This window comes from Chiloscyllium plagiosum, chromosome 18 (assembly GCF_004010195.1).
Source record: "Chiloscyllium plagiosum isolate BGI_BamShark_2017 chromosome 18, ASM401019v2, whole genome shotgun sequence".
Taxonomy (NCBI): Eukaryota; Metazoa; Chordata; class Chondrichthyes; order Orectolobiformes; family Hemiscylliidae; genus Chiloscyllium; species Chiloscyllium plagiosum.
In genome coordinates this window covers 70,130,929-70,144,549 of record NC_057727.1, presented here as the reverse complement: position 1 = coordinate 70,144,549, position 13,621 = coordinate 70,130,929, and the positions used below count along the sequence as shown (strand labels likewise).

General features: G+C 41.9%; 1 protein-coding gene across 1 annotated transcript in view; it reads right to left on the bottom strand.

Moving 5' to 3' along the window:
• arl8bb (ADP-ribosylation factor-like 8Bb) overlaps positions 1-13,621 on the bottom strand; it is a 51,700-nt gene that overhangs the window by 20,097 nt on the left and 17,982 nt on the right. Inside the window, exon 2 of the mRNA XM_043708558.1 lies at positions 609-689. Within this exon, the coding sequence (XP_043564493.1) occupies positions 609-689 (81 nt within the window). The remainder of the gene's footprint in view (positions 1-608; positions 690-13,621) is intronic.

Genomic DNA, 13,621 nt, shown 5'->3' with positions numbered 1-13,621 from the left:
CTATTTGCGGAACATTTCAGAGAACATCTCTGAGACACCCGGACCAACCAACCTAACCATCCCGTAGCCCAACACTTTAACTCCCCCTCCCACTCCACCAAGGACATGCAGGTCCTTGGACTCCTCCATCGCCAGACTATAGCAACACGACGGTTGGAGGAAGAGCGCCTCATCTTCTGCCTAGGAACCCTCCAACCACAAGGGATGAACTCAGATTTCTCCAGTTTCCTCATTTCCCCTCCCCCCACCTTGTCTCAGTCAAATCCCTCGAACTCAGCACCGCCTTCCTAACCTGCGATCTTCTTCCTGACCTCTCTGCCCCCACCCCACTCTGGCCTATCACCCTCACCTTGATCTCCTTCCACCTATCGCATTTCCAACGCCCCACCCCCAAGTCCCTCCTCCCTACCTTTTATCTTCACCTGCTTGGCACACTTTCCTCATTCCTGAAGAAGGGCTTGTGCCCGAAACGCCAATTCTCCTGTTCCTTGGATGCTGCCTGACCTGCTGCGCTTTTCCAGCAAACAACTGGGCGAGGTGTAAAGTGTTGATAAATCAGACTGAACAGCATAACCGTACTTTACTGGATAACCCATTTCATTACATACCTTTATTGTTACATTGCCTTTGGTGACCTTTCTCATATTGAAGCCAACAGTTGGAATCATATCTTCACTGAACTGACCACACTAGAATTTAAAGGAAAGAATGAAAATTAATAACAGACATTTCACATCTTTTCCCACCTCAAGACAACTAATGTAATAGAAAGAACGGTGTTATCCTATACGGTGTCCCAAAGTTTTTGAAATTTGACTGACTGTTACAAACAGAACAGCCAATTTGCACACTACTGTGAAATGAACAGCTCGACATTCTGCTTATAAACAATTAATTGAGATTTTCGTCAGAGCATCCAGAGAATGGCCCTGTTCAATAAATACTGCACCCAACTCTTCAAACCCAAATTGTGCAGTTAGAGACTCGCTTTAGTAAATTATATTAAATAAAGCGCAGCATGGAAGGGTGTCAGTTTAGATTTCATCCTTAATGTCCAATCAGTTTGAAAACCAAAACATCCCAACAGGCCATTTGAATCAGATTTCCTTTGAGCACATGGATTGATCAGGACTGCTGGCAGAATGCAGCCTAATCATTACTGCAGCAGCTCGCTTACAAGAGTGGGAAACCCAGAAGGGTACAAATCAACACGGAGAAAAGTATCGCCTGATGCTATCAATTAATACACCATTCAGGCCGGAGTATACACGACTCACTTTAAGAGATAAAACTTTCAATGTTTCAATTAAGTTACAAGAATACTGCAATTCACCTAGTCTTAATACACGTTTCTCCTCACTACAAAATGCTGGGCATTGAAATGACTTTTTTTTTAAAAATGAGGCGAGGCACAGAGATTTACAAAGAGATGTCCTTGATTTTAAATTTGCACGAACACTACTTTTTTTTTTAAATAAATATTTTTATTGAAAGAAGGTTTTCAGCTTTTTTTTTTACAAAATTACAAAACCAGTACAAAATAGTGTAACAACTTTATAATATGACAACAACAATGGAAACAAACTGCAACTCTACTCCACAAACTACCAAAACATGAAAAAAGGCAAAAAAAACCTCTACAAAAACCACAATTCAATAAATAACCAAGGAAAAAGAAAAATAAACAAACAAAATAAAATTAAACCAAATTATAGCAAGGCAACAAATTATATTCAATTAAATTACTACACTCAGCGCAATCTCATCGAAGCACCCCACCACTGGGAGCAATAGTAAGCAAACCTGCACTTGTTCAGGATTCTATCCCTCAGGGGCTCATGGTCTGCCAAGCACCACCCTCACGGCTACACAAAGGCCCTGATCAGTATAGCCTGCCATATAATTCAAAAAAGGCCGCCATGTTCTGTAAAACAATTTCATTTTCTGGTGCACCATACTCATAAGGAAGTCCAGGGGGATGGCGTGTCCATGACTAATCTACACCAGCTCGAGTGTCCCGGGGGATTCTCTGACACCCAGCTCATTAGAATGCCCTTCCTCGCACAGAATGAAAGAATATTAAACAATTTCTTCCCATCCAAATCCTCCCTCTTTGGATGTGTAAGACCCAAAAAAAAGGGATACTAGATTTAACTTAACCTCAGTTCCCAAAACCACTTCCAAAACACCCGCTATGGCATCCCAATACCTGTGAAGCTTGTGGTACGACCACAAACAATGAGTAAGAGTGCCAACCTCCATTTTACATTTGGGGCACAGAGGGGACACTCCTGACTTGAATTTCACAAGCCATTCCAGTGCCAAGTGAGCCCTGTGGAGCACCTTCAGTTGAATACCCTGGGTCCTATTGCAAATCGAGAACTTCCTACTGTTTTCCCAGATATCCTCCCACATCTCTGATGAGATTTGCACTGCCAATTCTTGAATCCAGGTTCTACACAGCTGCTCAATGTCCTTTGGAACATTACTTCCGAACAAGTGATAGACAGTGCTAACCGAGAGGGCGCCCGTAGACCAGTGCACTCTCCTCTCCATATCCGACTTGTAGGGACTAACCAATGTAGTCTTTTTTTTGTATGACGTCTCTAACCTTCAAGTAACAAAAGAGATCTCTCCCAGGTAGCTCAAATTTCTGACTCAGCTGCTCAAAGGACATTGTGACCTCCCTGTCAAATAGATCTCCCAAACAGGAGATTTCTCTGGACTCCCAGAACTTAAAGCCAGAGTCCATCAACCCAGACTAGAATCCCAACATTTCCACTATGGGAGTGAAAGGGGAAGTTTTTTTGTAAATTGCCCTCGCCCTGCCTCATCATTCTCCATGCTTTAACTGTGTTTAGGACAATTTCTGCAGAGGTCCATAACAGTTCTCATCTTGTACATAAACAACAAATTCATGAGGGAGCATTTTGTCTGGGAGGCCTCAATACCCAACCAGATGGATCACAGGTCTTGACAGGCCCATTCAGCCACACTGGATAGTGAAGAACTCAATTGGTATTTCTTAAAGTCTGGAAAATCCGCATGGGAGACTGGTTAGCAAGGTTAGATCTCATGGAATACAGGTAAAAACTAGCCATGTGGATACAAAACTGGCTCAAAGGTAAAAGACAGAGGGTAGTGGTGGAGGGTTGTTTTTCAGACTGGAGGCCTGTGACCAGTGGAGTGCCATAAGGATTGGTGCGGGATCCTACACTTTTTGTCATTATAAATTATTTGGATGCGAGCATAAGAGGTACACTTAGTAAGTTTGCAGATGACACCAAAATTGCAGGTGTAGTGTACAGCGAAGGTTACCTCAGATTACAACAGGATCTTGATCAGATGGGCCAATGGGCCAAGTAGTGGCAGATGGAGTTTATTTTAGATAAATGCGAGCTGCTGCATTTTGGGAAAGCAAATCTTAGCAGGACTTATATACTTAATGGTAAGGTCCTAACGAGTGTTGCTGAACAAAGAGACCTTGGAGCACAGGTTCATAGCTCCACGAAAGTCGAGTCACAGCTAGATAGGATAGTAAAGGCGACGTTGGGTATGCTTTCTTTTATTGGTCAGAGTATTGAGTACAGGAGTTGAAATGTCATGTTGCGGCTGTACAGAACATTGGTTAGACAACTGCTGGAATATTGAGTGCACTTAGACCAGAAGGCGTATCGGAAAGATGGTGTGAAACTCGAAAGGGTTCAGAAAAGATTTACAAGGATATTGCCAGGGTTGGAGGATTTGAGCTATAGGGAGAGGCTGAACAGGCTGGGGCTGTTTTCCCTGGAGCATCGGAGGCCGAGATTTACAAAATTATGAGGGGCATGGATAGGATAAATAGACAAAGTCTTTTTGCTGGGGTGGGGGAGTCCAGAACTAGAGGGCGTAGGTTTAGGGTGAGAGGGGAAAGATATAAAAGGGACCTAAGGGGCAACTTTTTCATGCACAGGGTGGTACGTGTATGGAATGAGCTGCCAGAGGAAGTAGGGGAGGCTGGTACAATTGCAACATTTAAAAGGCATTTGGATGGGTATATGAATAGGAAGGGTTTGGAGGGATATAGGTCGGATACTGGCAGGTGGGACTAGATTGGGTTGGGATATCTGGTCAGCATGGACGGGTTGGACCGAAGGGTCTGTTTCCATGCTGTACTATAAGTAAGAATACCAGCACTCTCTCTGATGGATGTAATAGGTTGAGGGCATTCTTCTTTCTGGCCAAGTACGCTAGACATCTACCCAATTTATCATCATACTCAAAAAATCTGTTTCATAAAAGAGATTTCCCTCCTTGCTGTTTGGGTGAGTGCAGCATTCAAAGTAGCCCTAAGGGCTGTAATCTATTACAATTTAGTTAGAGACAATCTGTCAAAATATGCTAACTCAGCTGCCTTCAGGCAAGCCTCAAGTAAACATTGCTGTTCTCCCTTCTGGGTCGCAGAGTAAGAAATAATCAAACCCCGTGCACAGGCTTTGGCAGTCTCCCACAGCACTGAGGTATTACTGGCCGTACCAGAATTAATATCGCAAAAGATTTTAAATAGTCTATAAACTTGCTATCTTTCAGGAGGAAGGGTCCATGCACCAGTGCCGGGAGCCAGTTCCGCTACCACTGGCCTGCACCTCCATGTCCACTGCCGCATGGTCAGAAACAGCTATGTTTCCTATTTTGCAAGACAGCACGGAGTTCATAAACGTCAATGCAACAAAAACATGTCAATTCCAGTATAGCACTTATGTGGGTTAGAAAAAGGGTAAAATCCCTACCTTCGGGGTGAAGACATCTCCACACGTCCAACTACCCCAACATCCTGTTCAGGTCCACCAACTGCCTGGATTGCAGAGAAAGACCCGCAAGACCCCTAGGCATCCTGTCCACCTTGGGGTCAATAATGCGATTAAAATGTCCCCCTATAATTGTATGACATGCCCCAAGGGCCATCAATCTAGAAAGCGCATCCTTTAAGACTTAAAGGGGGTGTGCCATGGGGCAATATATATTCAGAATCCCATATTCCTCTCCATGTATTAAAGGTTTAAGAACTTGGAGGCTGTTGACCTGCTCCTCCAAGGCCCACATTTGCCGTTTCAGGGTCTGGACCCAACCCGTTGAGGATTCTACCACAGTCTCTGAAGCCACGGCCTGTTGCTCCGCATCCCCAACACGCTGCCCGAGGTGCTCGATCTCCTGGTCATGCTTATGTAGCATGATTGAGATCGAATCATGCCTGGCCCGGGTCTCCTCCATCAACAAAATCAACCTGAGTTTCATGACCTCAGATCAGGCTCTGCTCCATAGGTGAGTCTCCTGGGGCAGTCGTAGACACCAACTCTGCAGCCATGGGTGTGTCCGTTGCTACGGAGGGGATAGGAAGGGGAGGTTTGGAGGTTCCTGCCTGACTAGCCTGAGAATTATCACTGTGGAGAAAACATTATAAACACATAGGTAGTTTGTTTTTGCTGATTTTTTTTTTGTGTCAGGTCCCTGCCTGATGTGATTCTCATGCTCACTTCCTTTTGGTCATTTTCTTAACAATTTCAGACTAATACTGGATAGTTCTAGGGGTCAAGAAGTGGTTATTTCCAGCACATTAAGTAGTAAAGCTCCACTTTGGGTTCTCGTGCAGAGCCCAGCAAAGCAGACCTACTGGGTCGCTGCCATCTTGAATCCCCCGTGAACACTATTCTTAAAAGGTTGACAGGTAACTGATACAAAAACTTAAGCAATTGTTGATTAGATCAGAAATTCCCAAAGTTCAACCTTCTCCACTGAAATAAAACATGTATCATGACACATCTGCGATCCCTGATAGCTGATAACTAAACAATTCCTAGTAACTCAATATTTCAAAGCTCTTTAATAACAAGTATTGGTTGCCTTTACAGAATCTAAAATGAACATTTGAGGGAAAGAGCAGCTGAACGAAAGTTGAGGTTTCAAGTTCAGCTTTGATTATGGCAACAGCTCACTCAGCAATAGATGTTTCCATATCATGGTATCAGTGACAATCAAAACACTGACTTGACTTCTAAACCACACTTTTGATGTCTAGTTGGGCAACAAAACTTTGAAGACCACAATAAAAAACCAAGCAGCCCATGTGCAGCTCAGATCAGACAGCAAGATCTCCCCATTAGAGTACTGCACTCATTCTGACATTTAATAACCAATATAAACTATATCTTAGGAAGGATCAGGCTTCCATGCATTGGAATTTAGAAGTAGGAGAAAAAAATCGTAATTTATTTGGATAAAGTGAAGTGGCCAGGCTAGATGCTTGGAGGATATTTACCTTTTATGGGAAATCTAGAACTAGTAGGCACATTTTAAAAATCAATGTATTTCCCAATCAAGACAGATGAGAAGGAATATTTTCTGAGTTGTTAAAGTTTGACATGGTTTTCTCCCATCCCACCTAACTTATTAGTTAAATGTTTTGTACTAGTTACGTAAATATTAATAGTGTCTCGTGTTTATTTCCAGATTTGCCTTCTCAAGGAGGAGCAGCGATCCCAAGTCTTTTTAAAGACAATGGAACTGTCCTTAAATGAACTGGACAGAGAATTCTGGAAAACTTGCATTTCAGCACGTAAATGAAATGCTCAAGATTTAACCCATAACTTTTTAAAATCACAATTCTCACTGCATCTGCATTAGACTGAGCAATGTAGTGTTTTGTCTAAATTATTGACATTTTAAAACTGGGCATTTTAACAGCACAGACATTTTTATATTCAAGTAATTAGTGACTTGAATGGATATCAATTTCTGTTCACATGCTACAGTTTACTGGTACACAGTTTAAAAATAGAAAGTGGTTGATGTGCCAAGATAAAGCAATTCATTAGATATATCTAAGGGGAGAGACATCTCCATGCAATCAATCTGCAACAGTTCTGTCATCTTATTACACAAATTGGTTCAACGCATTCTGAAATTTAGGATTAATGTTAGCGACCTTTAATTGACCACAACTGCGAATTCCCACAAAAGCTGCACACACTGCAGCTGTATTTCCTCTTCCCTTGCTTCTAAATTAAAATTAATCACATGAAGAGTAAGATTTTATGCTAAAGCAATAAACCAAAAAACCTATTTCATAACACGTATCTAAAATGCAATGGCCTGAACTGGATGGAGTGAAAATGAAATGCCCTTCATGCTTCAACTAGCTATATTTGAGAATGACCCAGCATGTTCAATTCTCCAGGCATTAGCTCCTGATCTTAGCTTGCAACACAAGAAGTGTTGCATGCATGTCTGTTGTTCCACTTCTCATCTCTCCTAACTTCTTGCCTATTAGTAGCACTTTCATCTAATGTCATGGAAACTATTTCTAATCTTTCATAAAGCAAAGCTACTTTCTCGCAAAGTTTATGCTCGTGCAGGTGGTTAAGCTCCTAGGTTAAATTAAGTTGCATTATTCAAAACAATCCCACAGAAACCCATATAAATGCATGGGTTATTTTCCCAGAATATGAAACAAATTTAAAACACCAAAACAGACATGAAAATGTTAAAAATGCTTTCTTGAATCATACACAAAATTGCTTAGCTGTAGGTAGAGAGCTGTGGATCTTCATCCGAATCATCTGCATCTCTAGGTTGTAGGTTGAGAACGGTTAAGACTCTTCAGCTCCTTTGGACGTGGAGGGTTGAGTACTGTTCACAATAGTTTTGAGGCGCAAGCAATAGTCAAAATGAATAAGAATTGCTCAGGAATGCTGAGTTTTGGTGCACATTCATTCTTACACAGAGTACTGGCAAGATGTAGCAATTTGTGGGAATGACAGTGAAATCTCCTGGTATGAATGACTATTGTCCTATAGAAATGGTTCTGAAGAACAGGAAAACATTTCAAAACTAAATAAATTTGCATTTGAGTAGTAATATTTGCCACTACAAAATTACTAAGTTAAATAGTGTGGGTGGGGGCTGCAGTGGTTTGAAATAAATATTCCTATCTCAAAGCATGTCAGTTTGCTCCTTCACAAATCCAAATACTTCCCAAATGCAAGCTGTGGAGTTAAGTGCACTGATGCGGAATCAATGTCTTCAGTCACAATTTCTAACTTGAGCAAGAAAGTAAATCTCTTTCCATGGTTTCAGATTATTCGGATGATTCCAGATGACACAACAAGTCACCACTCTTAGATCCCATCCCCACTTCCCCTTCGCATCTGCCATACCAAACATGAGGGACTTTACGATTTGTCCCAAAAGTCATTGAACACCCATCTGTCCAATATGGCTAACCTTTTGCACAACCCAATCTAAAAACGTACTCTCATCATGCCCTTTAATCCCTACCAACTCCAGTCCTTCACCAAATAACCATCCTCCCTGCCATATGATTAGCACAGGGGTTCATTTTCTTCAGAATTCATCCGCCCCAACCTCAATGTTGCAATTATCACGAATTTTCAAAAGCTATCTGCTCTATCACCTTCACTAAATCACCAACCTCTCCAATTTGCAAGGTCCTGAAACGTGACATCACAATGCAACTTCAAGTTTATCTCATTAATTATTCTTTAAATAATTTTTCAGATTTTCCCCAAAAACAGAGCAGAAGTTATCTAGTTTAAATCAAAACAACTAGCTTGACCTTCCAATGGAAAGATAAGCATGGCAGTGCAGACAGTTGTGGAATGAAACCATGTGGAACTATTGATGCAGCTGACTTGCAGGCATTGCCCTGGAAGTGAAAACTTCTGATGGGCAATTACATAGTGCCTGGAACCCTCCAAGAAAGTCACCAATTCTGGGTTAGAGTTGCAGACTTCAGAGGAAGGATTAAGACATGTCTCAACTTCTGGGTAACTATTAAACCAATGTCCCCTGACTCATTGACCTACACCTCCAACCTTTATGGACAGACCTCCCATTACGCTCACCTCCAACAAATCGTAACCCCTCCCCAAAACTCAGATTCAACCCAACCCAACTCTAAACCAAACCTCCCTGCTGGCCGACATCCCTGGAAATAACCTGATCCATCTCAACCCTCCCCTACCAAATCCAACCTGACCCCAACACCTCCACTCCATCCTCTGACTGAAGCCAGCAGGGAGTATGGTGAAAGGGATGCAGAATCCTGGGCTAGGTTAGACTGCTGCAACTGAGAAAGGTCCCGACACTGAAGTTTGTATGAACTCCTCAAAAAGATAAACATGTCTTATTTTGTCTGATCAAAATTGAAAAAAAGTATTTCTGACCCGGATTAGAAAATATATTCCAATGTGGCAAATTATGGTAAACTATTGTAATTGCATACGCCACAAGCATCAAAACTAGTTTGCTTAAAATCCTTGGCATCTTCTTTCAGCCCTCCTCCAAATCCATGTGTTTAACCAGCCTTTGGGTCACCTTAACTGCTTGATGACCATTAGTGGCCTCTGCAACATTTTATCTTAGTCACTGCCCAATACTGCTGCTTTAGAGGAAATGGTTAAGCAAAGTGTCTTCAGTTCACACAGCACGGGCGCATTGCAACAACGTCCGGTTACTGTTGTGTAGCACCACAACAGACTGAAGCAATAGGCAAAAATGTCAGATTAGACCAGAAACTGCAAGACAAAAAAAGATGCACTCTTAGAAGAAATTAGTGCAAGCAGTTCCAGTGAAAATGGATATTTGAAGACAACATTCTATAAATCGAGACTTTAAAATAATTTTAAAATCAAACCTTTAATAACTATGTTAATCATGCACAGTTAAGAGATAGGTTCTGAGTTGGAGAGATGTTGGCAGCAAAATGACAAAATCATACGCATGAGACAATCAGCTGACTTTGGTTTGTGCAAGTAACAGATCTTGTGACTTTACACTGTGGCTACTCAGGTTAGTCTAGATACGTTGCGGGCTCACAAAGAAATCAATTCTACTTAACTAAAAGCAAAATACTATGAATTCTGAAATATAAGGAAAGTACTGGAGAAATTCAGCAAGTTGGAGATGTAAGTAGGAGTTAACACTTAGTCTGGTAGGACTTCTTCAGAACACACAAGCAGCAAAAACTTGCCACACTAATGAAAGGTCAGGGACAGGTCAAATTAGACAGGTTTGTCAAAGAGCCACCACAAGCATGATGCAATAAATGGCATTCTGCACAATTTCATTCCATGATTAAATATACGGTCCAATTGGAAAGAGCAAATCAAATGACTACAGAAGAACAAAAGAAATCCTTTGTCCTCTCTAAATTTAATTAACTCTATATTCTGATTTCATTAAGGCAGGATAAAGGATTTCTATATAAAAGCAATCTTCAGATAAGCACCTCTGACCAGTCACCACAAACTAAACAGACAGAAGTGACTCCAGGTTTAAATTTCGCTACCATATACACACCAAGCTCAGAGAGAAAGGGATGATTGCAAGAAAGGGGGATACAAAGCTGACCATCCTCACTACTTTGCCCTCCTCACTACTTTGCCCTCCTCATACTAAAGTACAAACACTTGATGGAGACTGTGATACTGAAAGATAAAGCTTGAAATAGAGGCCTTATTGTTGGGAGACTTCCGCAAGTGTCCTTGTCAGTGTTTAAAATTATATTTAGGTAGCATGATTTGTTTCATATTGTCTTCATTTCTTTTCAATAAACAATCTTCAGCCCGATGTGCTTAAGTTTTGATGAAAGATCATGAAACAATAAAATAAGAGCTTTCAAGCCAGATTTCATTCTGGGATCTGATTTGTCCAGTAGACAAAGTCAAAAATCACAACACCAGGTTACAGTCCAATAGGTTTAGCTGGAAGCACTAGCTTTCGGAGCACTGCTCCTTCATCAGGTGGTTGTGAACCATAGGGCACAATTTATCGCAAAAGATTACAGTGCCTTGCAACAACACTTGATTGCTGTTAAATCTTATAGAATGGGTTGCTGGTTTTGGGTCATTAATATGCAAATTCCAGAACTTCTTCTAAGCCACATTCTCAAGATAACTTAAGGTTTTATTAAAAAAAGGTGACATCTCAGCTCAGACAATGCATTAAAGGTGTGAGGTTACAGTCTGTGTATATCCCAACCTTGAGTTGGGCTGATTCTATCCAAAGTGGAATTTACAAATTATTGCATGGATTGACGGTCCTGCAGGTTGTGCATTTTTTGAACAAACTAGAATGTATTGTTTGCATGAGCAAGCTTGGTAAAGTGAGAGTGAGTATGTGAGGGGTATAAGCCTGCGAGGGGGCGTCTGCATGAGTGAGAGTGTTGGGGTTGTATACGTGTGTGTATGAGAGAGAGCATGTGTATGAGAGGAGGTCTGCGTGAGTGTAAGTATGTATAAGTGTGCACGCTTGTGTATGAGAGTGTATAATGTAGTTGGGGTCACATGTGTGACATCAACCGAAGGGCCCAGTTGAGGCCATCCCCATAGGTACTGAACTTGGCTATCAGCCTCTACTCAACCACTCTGTGTTGTTGCCTGTACCGAAGTCCGCCTTAGGAGGTAGGAACAGCAGATGGGGGTCATAACATGACAAGACTCAACTTACTTTTCCTACCCAATTCCGTACTTGCATGATTGTCACGGTTTAACAATCAATTTGGGGGGGATCCAAGATGGCGGCGACCCAGCAAGTCTGAGTCTACAGTGCTCCTCCCAAGACTTGGGTAAAGTGGGTCACCCACCCCCACCACACTCACCAAATCATTCAAAATAGTTTAATTTAATTAGTTGCTTAGTATTAAATTTAAACAATCTAATCTTTAGTAAAAATGACCAAAGGGAAGGGAGCCTGCAGCTCTCAGCAAACAGGAACCCCTCCCCCACCCTCTCCAGCTGCAGCAGAGGCATCCACAGCCGCCCCGGGGGACTTACCTACAGTGGCGAGTCTCATGGAAATCATCTCTAAATTCTTTGCAAAGATCGACGCTTTCATCGAAGAATCCCGAAGTCGATGGGACTCACTCTCGGCCGCGCTGCAAAGGCACAACCGAGACATTAAAGAAATCGAGCGCCGGGTCGGAGGGCGGAGCTAAAGGCCGCGACCTCCGAAACTACAGCGCAATCGGCCGTGGATCAGGTCCAGACTCGTTCAGAGAATCACACTGATGACCTCGATAATCGAGGTTGTCAAAAAAATATTCGTATGCTGGGCCTTCCCGAACGGGAAGAGGAAGGCCAGCTTACAGCGTTCCCCGAGCAGTGGCTGCCACAGCTTTTAAATCTGGATCAGGCCTGGTAAGAGTAGAATGGGCCTACCGGGTCACAATACGCAGGCCCGACTTCAACCAGCGTCCCTGCCCAGTGCTGTTTCGGCTGCAGAGCTATAGGGAGAGGCAGATACTCCCAGAAATCTTGGAAAAGATTCCCAAGCTATGATCTATACAGGAACCAAGATCATGTTATTCCAGGACTTTTCCCTGGCTCTGGTCAGAAAGATGAAGGCATTCAATGAGGCAAAGAAGCGTTTAAGGGACTTAAATATTCAGTACTCCTTACACTACCCAGCGACGCTACGCTTTAACCATGAAGGATCCATGTATAACTTCGGATCGCCAGAAAAGGCTAAAGAATTTTTGGACTCTCTTAGATAAATCGTAAGAGATAATGGATATTGGTGTGCCTTTCCTCCACTCCGGTTTATATCCTCCCCTTTTTCTTTCCTTACTGTTTAATATTATCTTGGGGGGTAGGGAGAGGGATTTATTTATTTGTTCTCTATTTAACGATTTTCTCCCCCCCCTTGGGATTGTTTGTTTTATTATATAAAAGCCGGGGTTTTAGTTAATGTTGGTGGGGGGAGGTGGTTACCTTATTCTATTTTACCGCTGTCTCTAGGAGCGGGGTTGTTTTCCCTTGTTATTTTGTATTATTATATTTAATTATTATTTGTTGAGGTTGTAATTTTATAGTTATATATGTTTATATATGGTATTAACACTACCAAATATATCCAGGTGTTGGTGTGGGTTGGGGGGGGGTAGGGTGCTCACTGTTAACTCTAGCTTTGTATTATATCTGAATTCTCCTCATCCTATTGAGGAGCACCTGGGTCAAGGGTGGGACATTGGTTAGGAGAGGATACGATGGACCTTTGGAAAGGAAGTGACACCCCCTGAGAACAAGGGGGAAAATCTCCATTTAAATACTTTTTTTTTATTATTTAGAAATAGCTCTTTATTATACTGTTGTGAGTGTATTAGAGAGCCTTTATTTTTGTGAATTTTATATGCTCTATGCTCGGGATGTTCTGGATAGGGTTTCCCCTCCTGAGGGGTCTCGGATTTGCCCAGACGATTATGGTTGATCAGGCGGTTAAGTGGTGCACCTGGAATGTCAAGGGGAGTAATTCGCCAATCAAAAGGAAGAAAATATTATCAAATCTTGAGGAGGAAAGAGTTGATATTGCTCTCCTACAGAAGACACATAGGTTGGATAAAGAACACTTGAAATTACGACAGGGTGGATTTGATCAGGCCTTTTTTTCTTCTTTTAGCTCAAAAAGTAGGGGAGTTGTTATTCTTGTTCGGAAGAATTTCTCTTACAAAATCCTAAATCAGATAAAAGACGAATCTGGACAATATATTTTGATTAAAGCCCTTATAAATGGAGAGGAATATGGGATTTTAAATTTGTACTGCCCCCCGGCACACCCCTTTAAATTT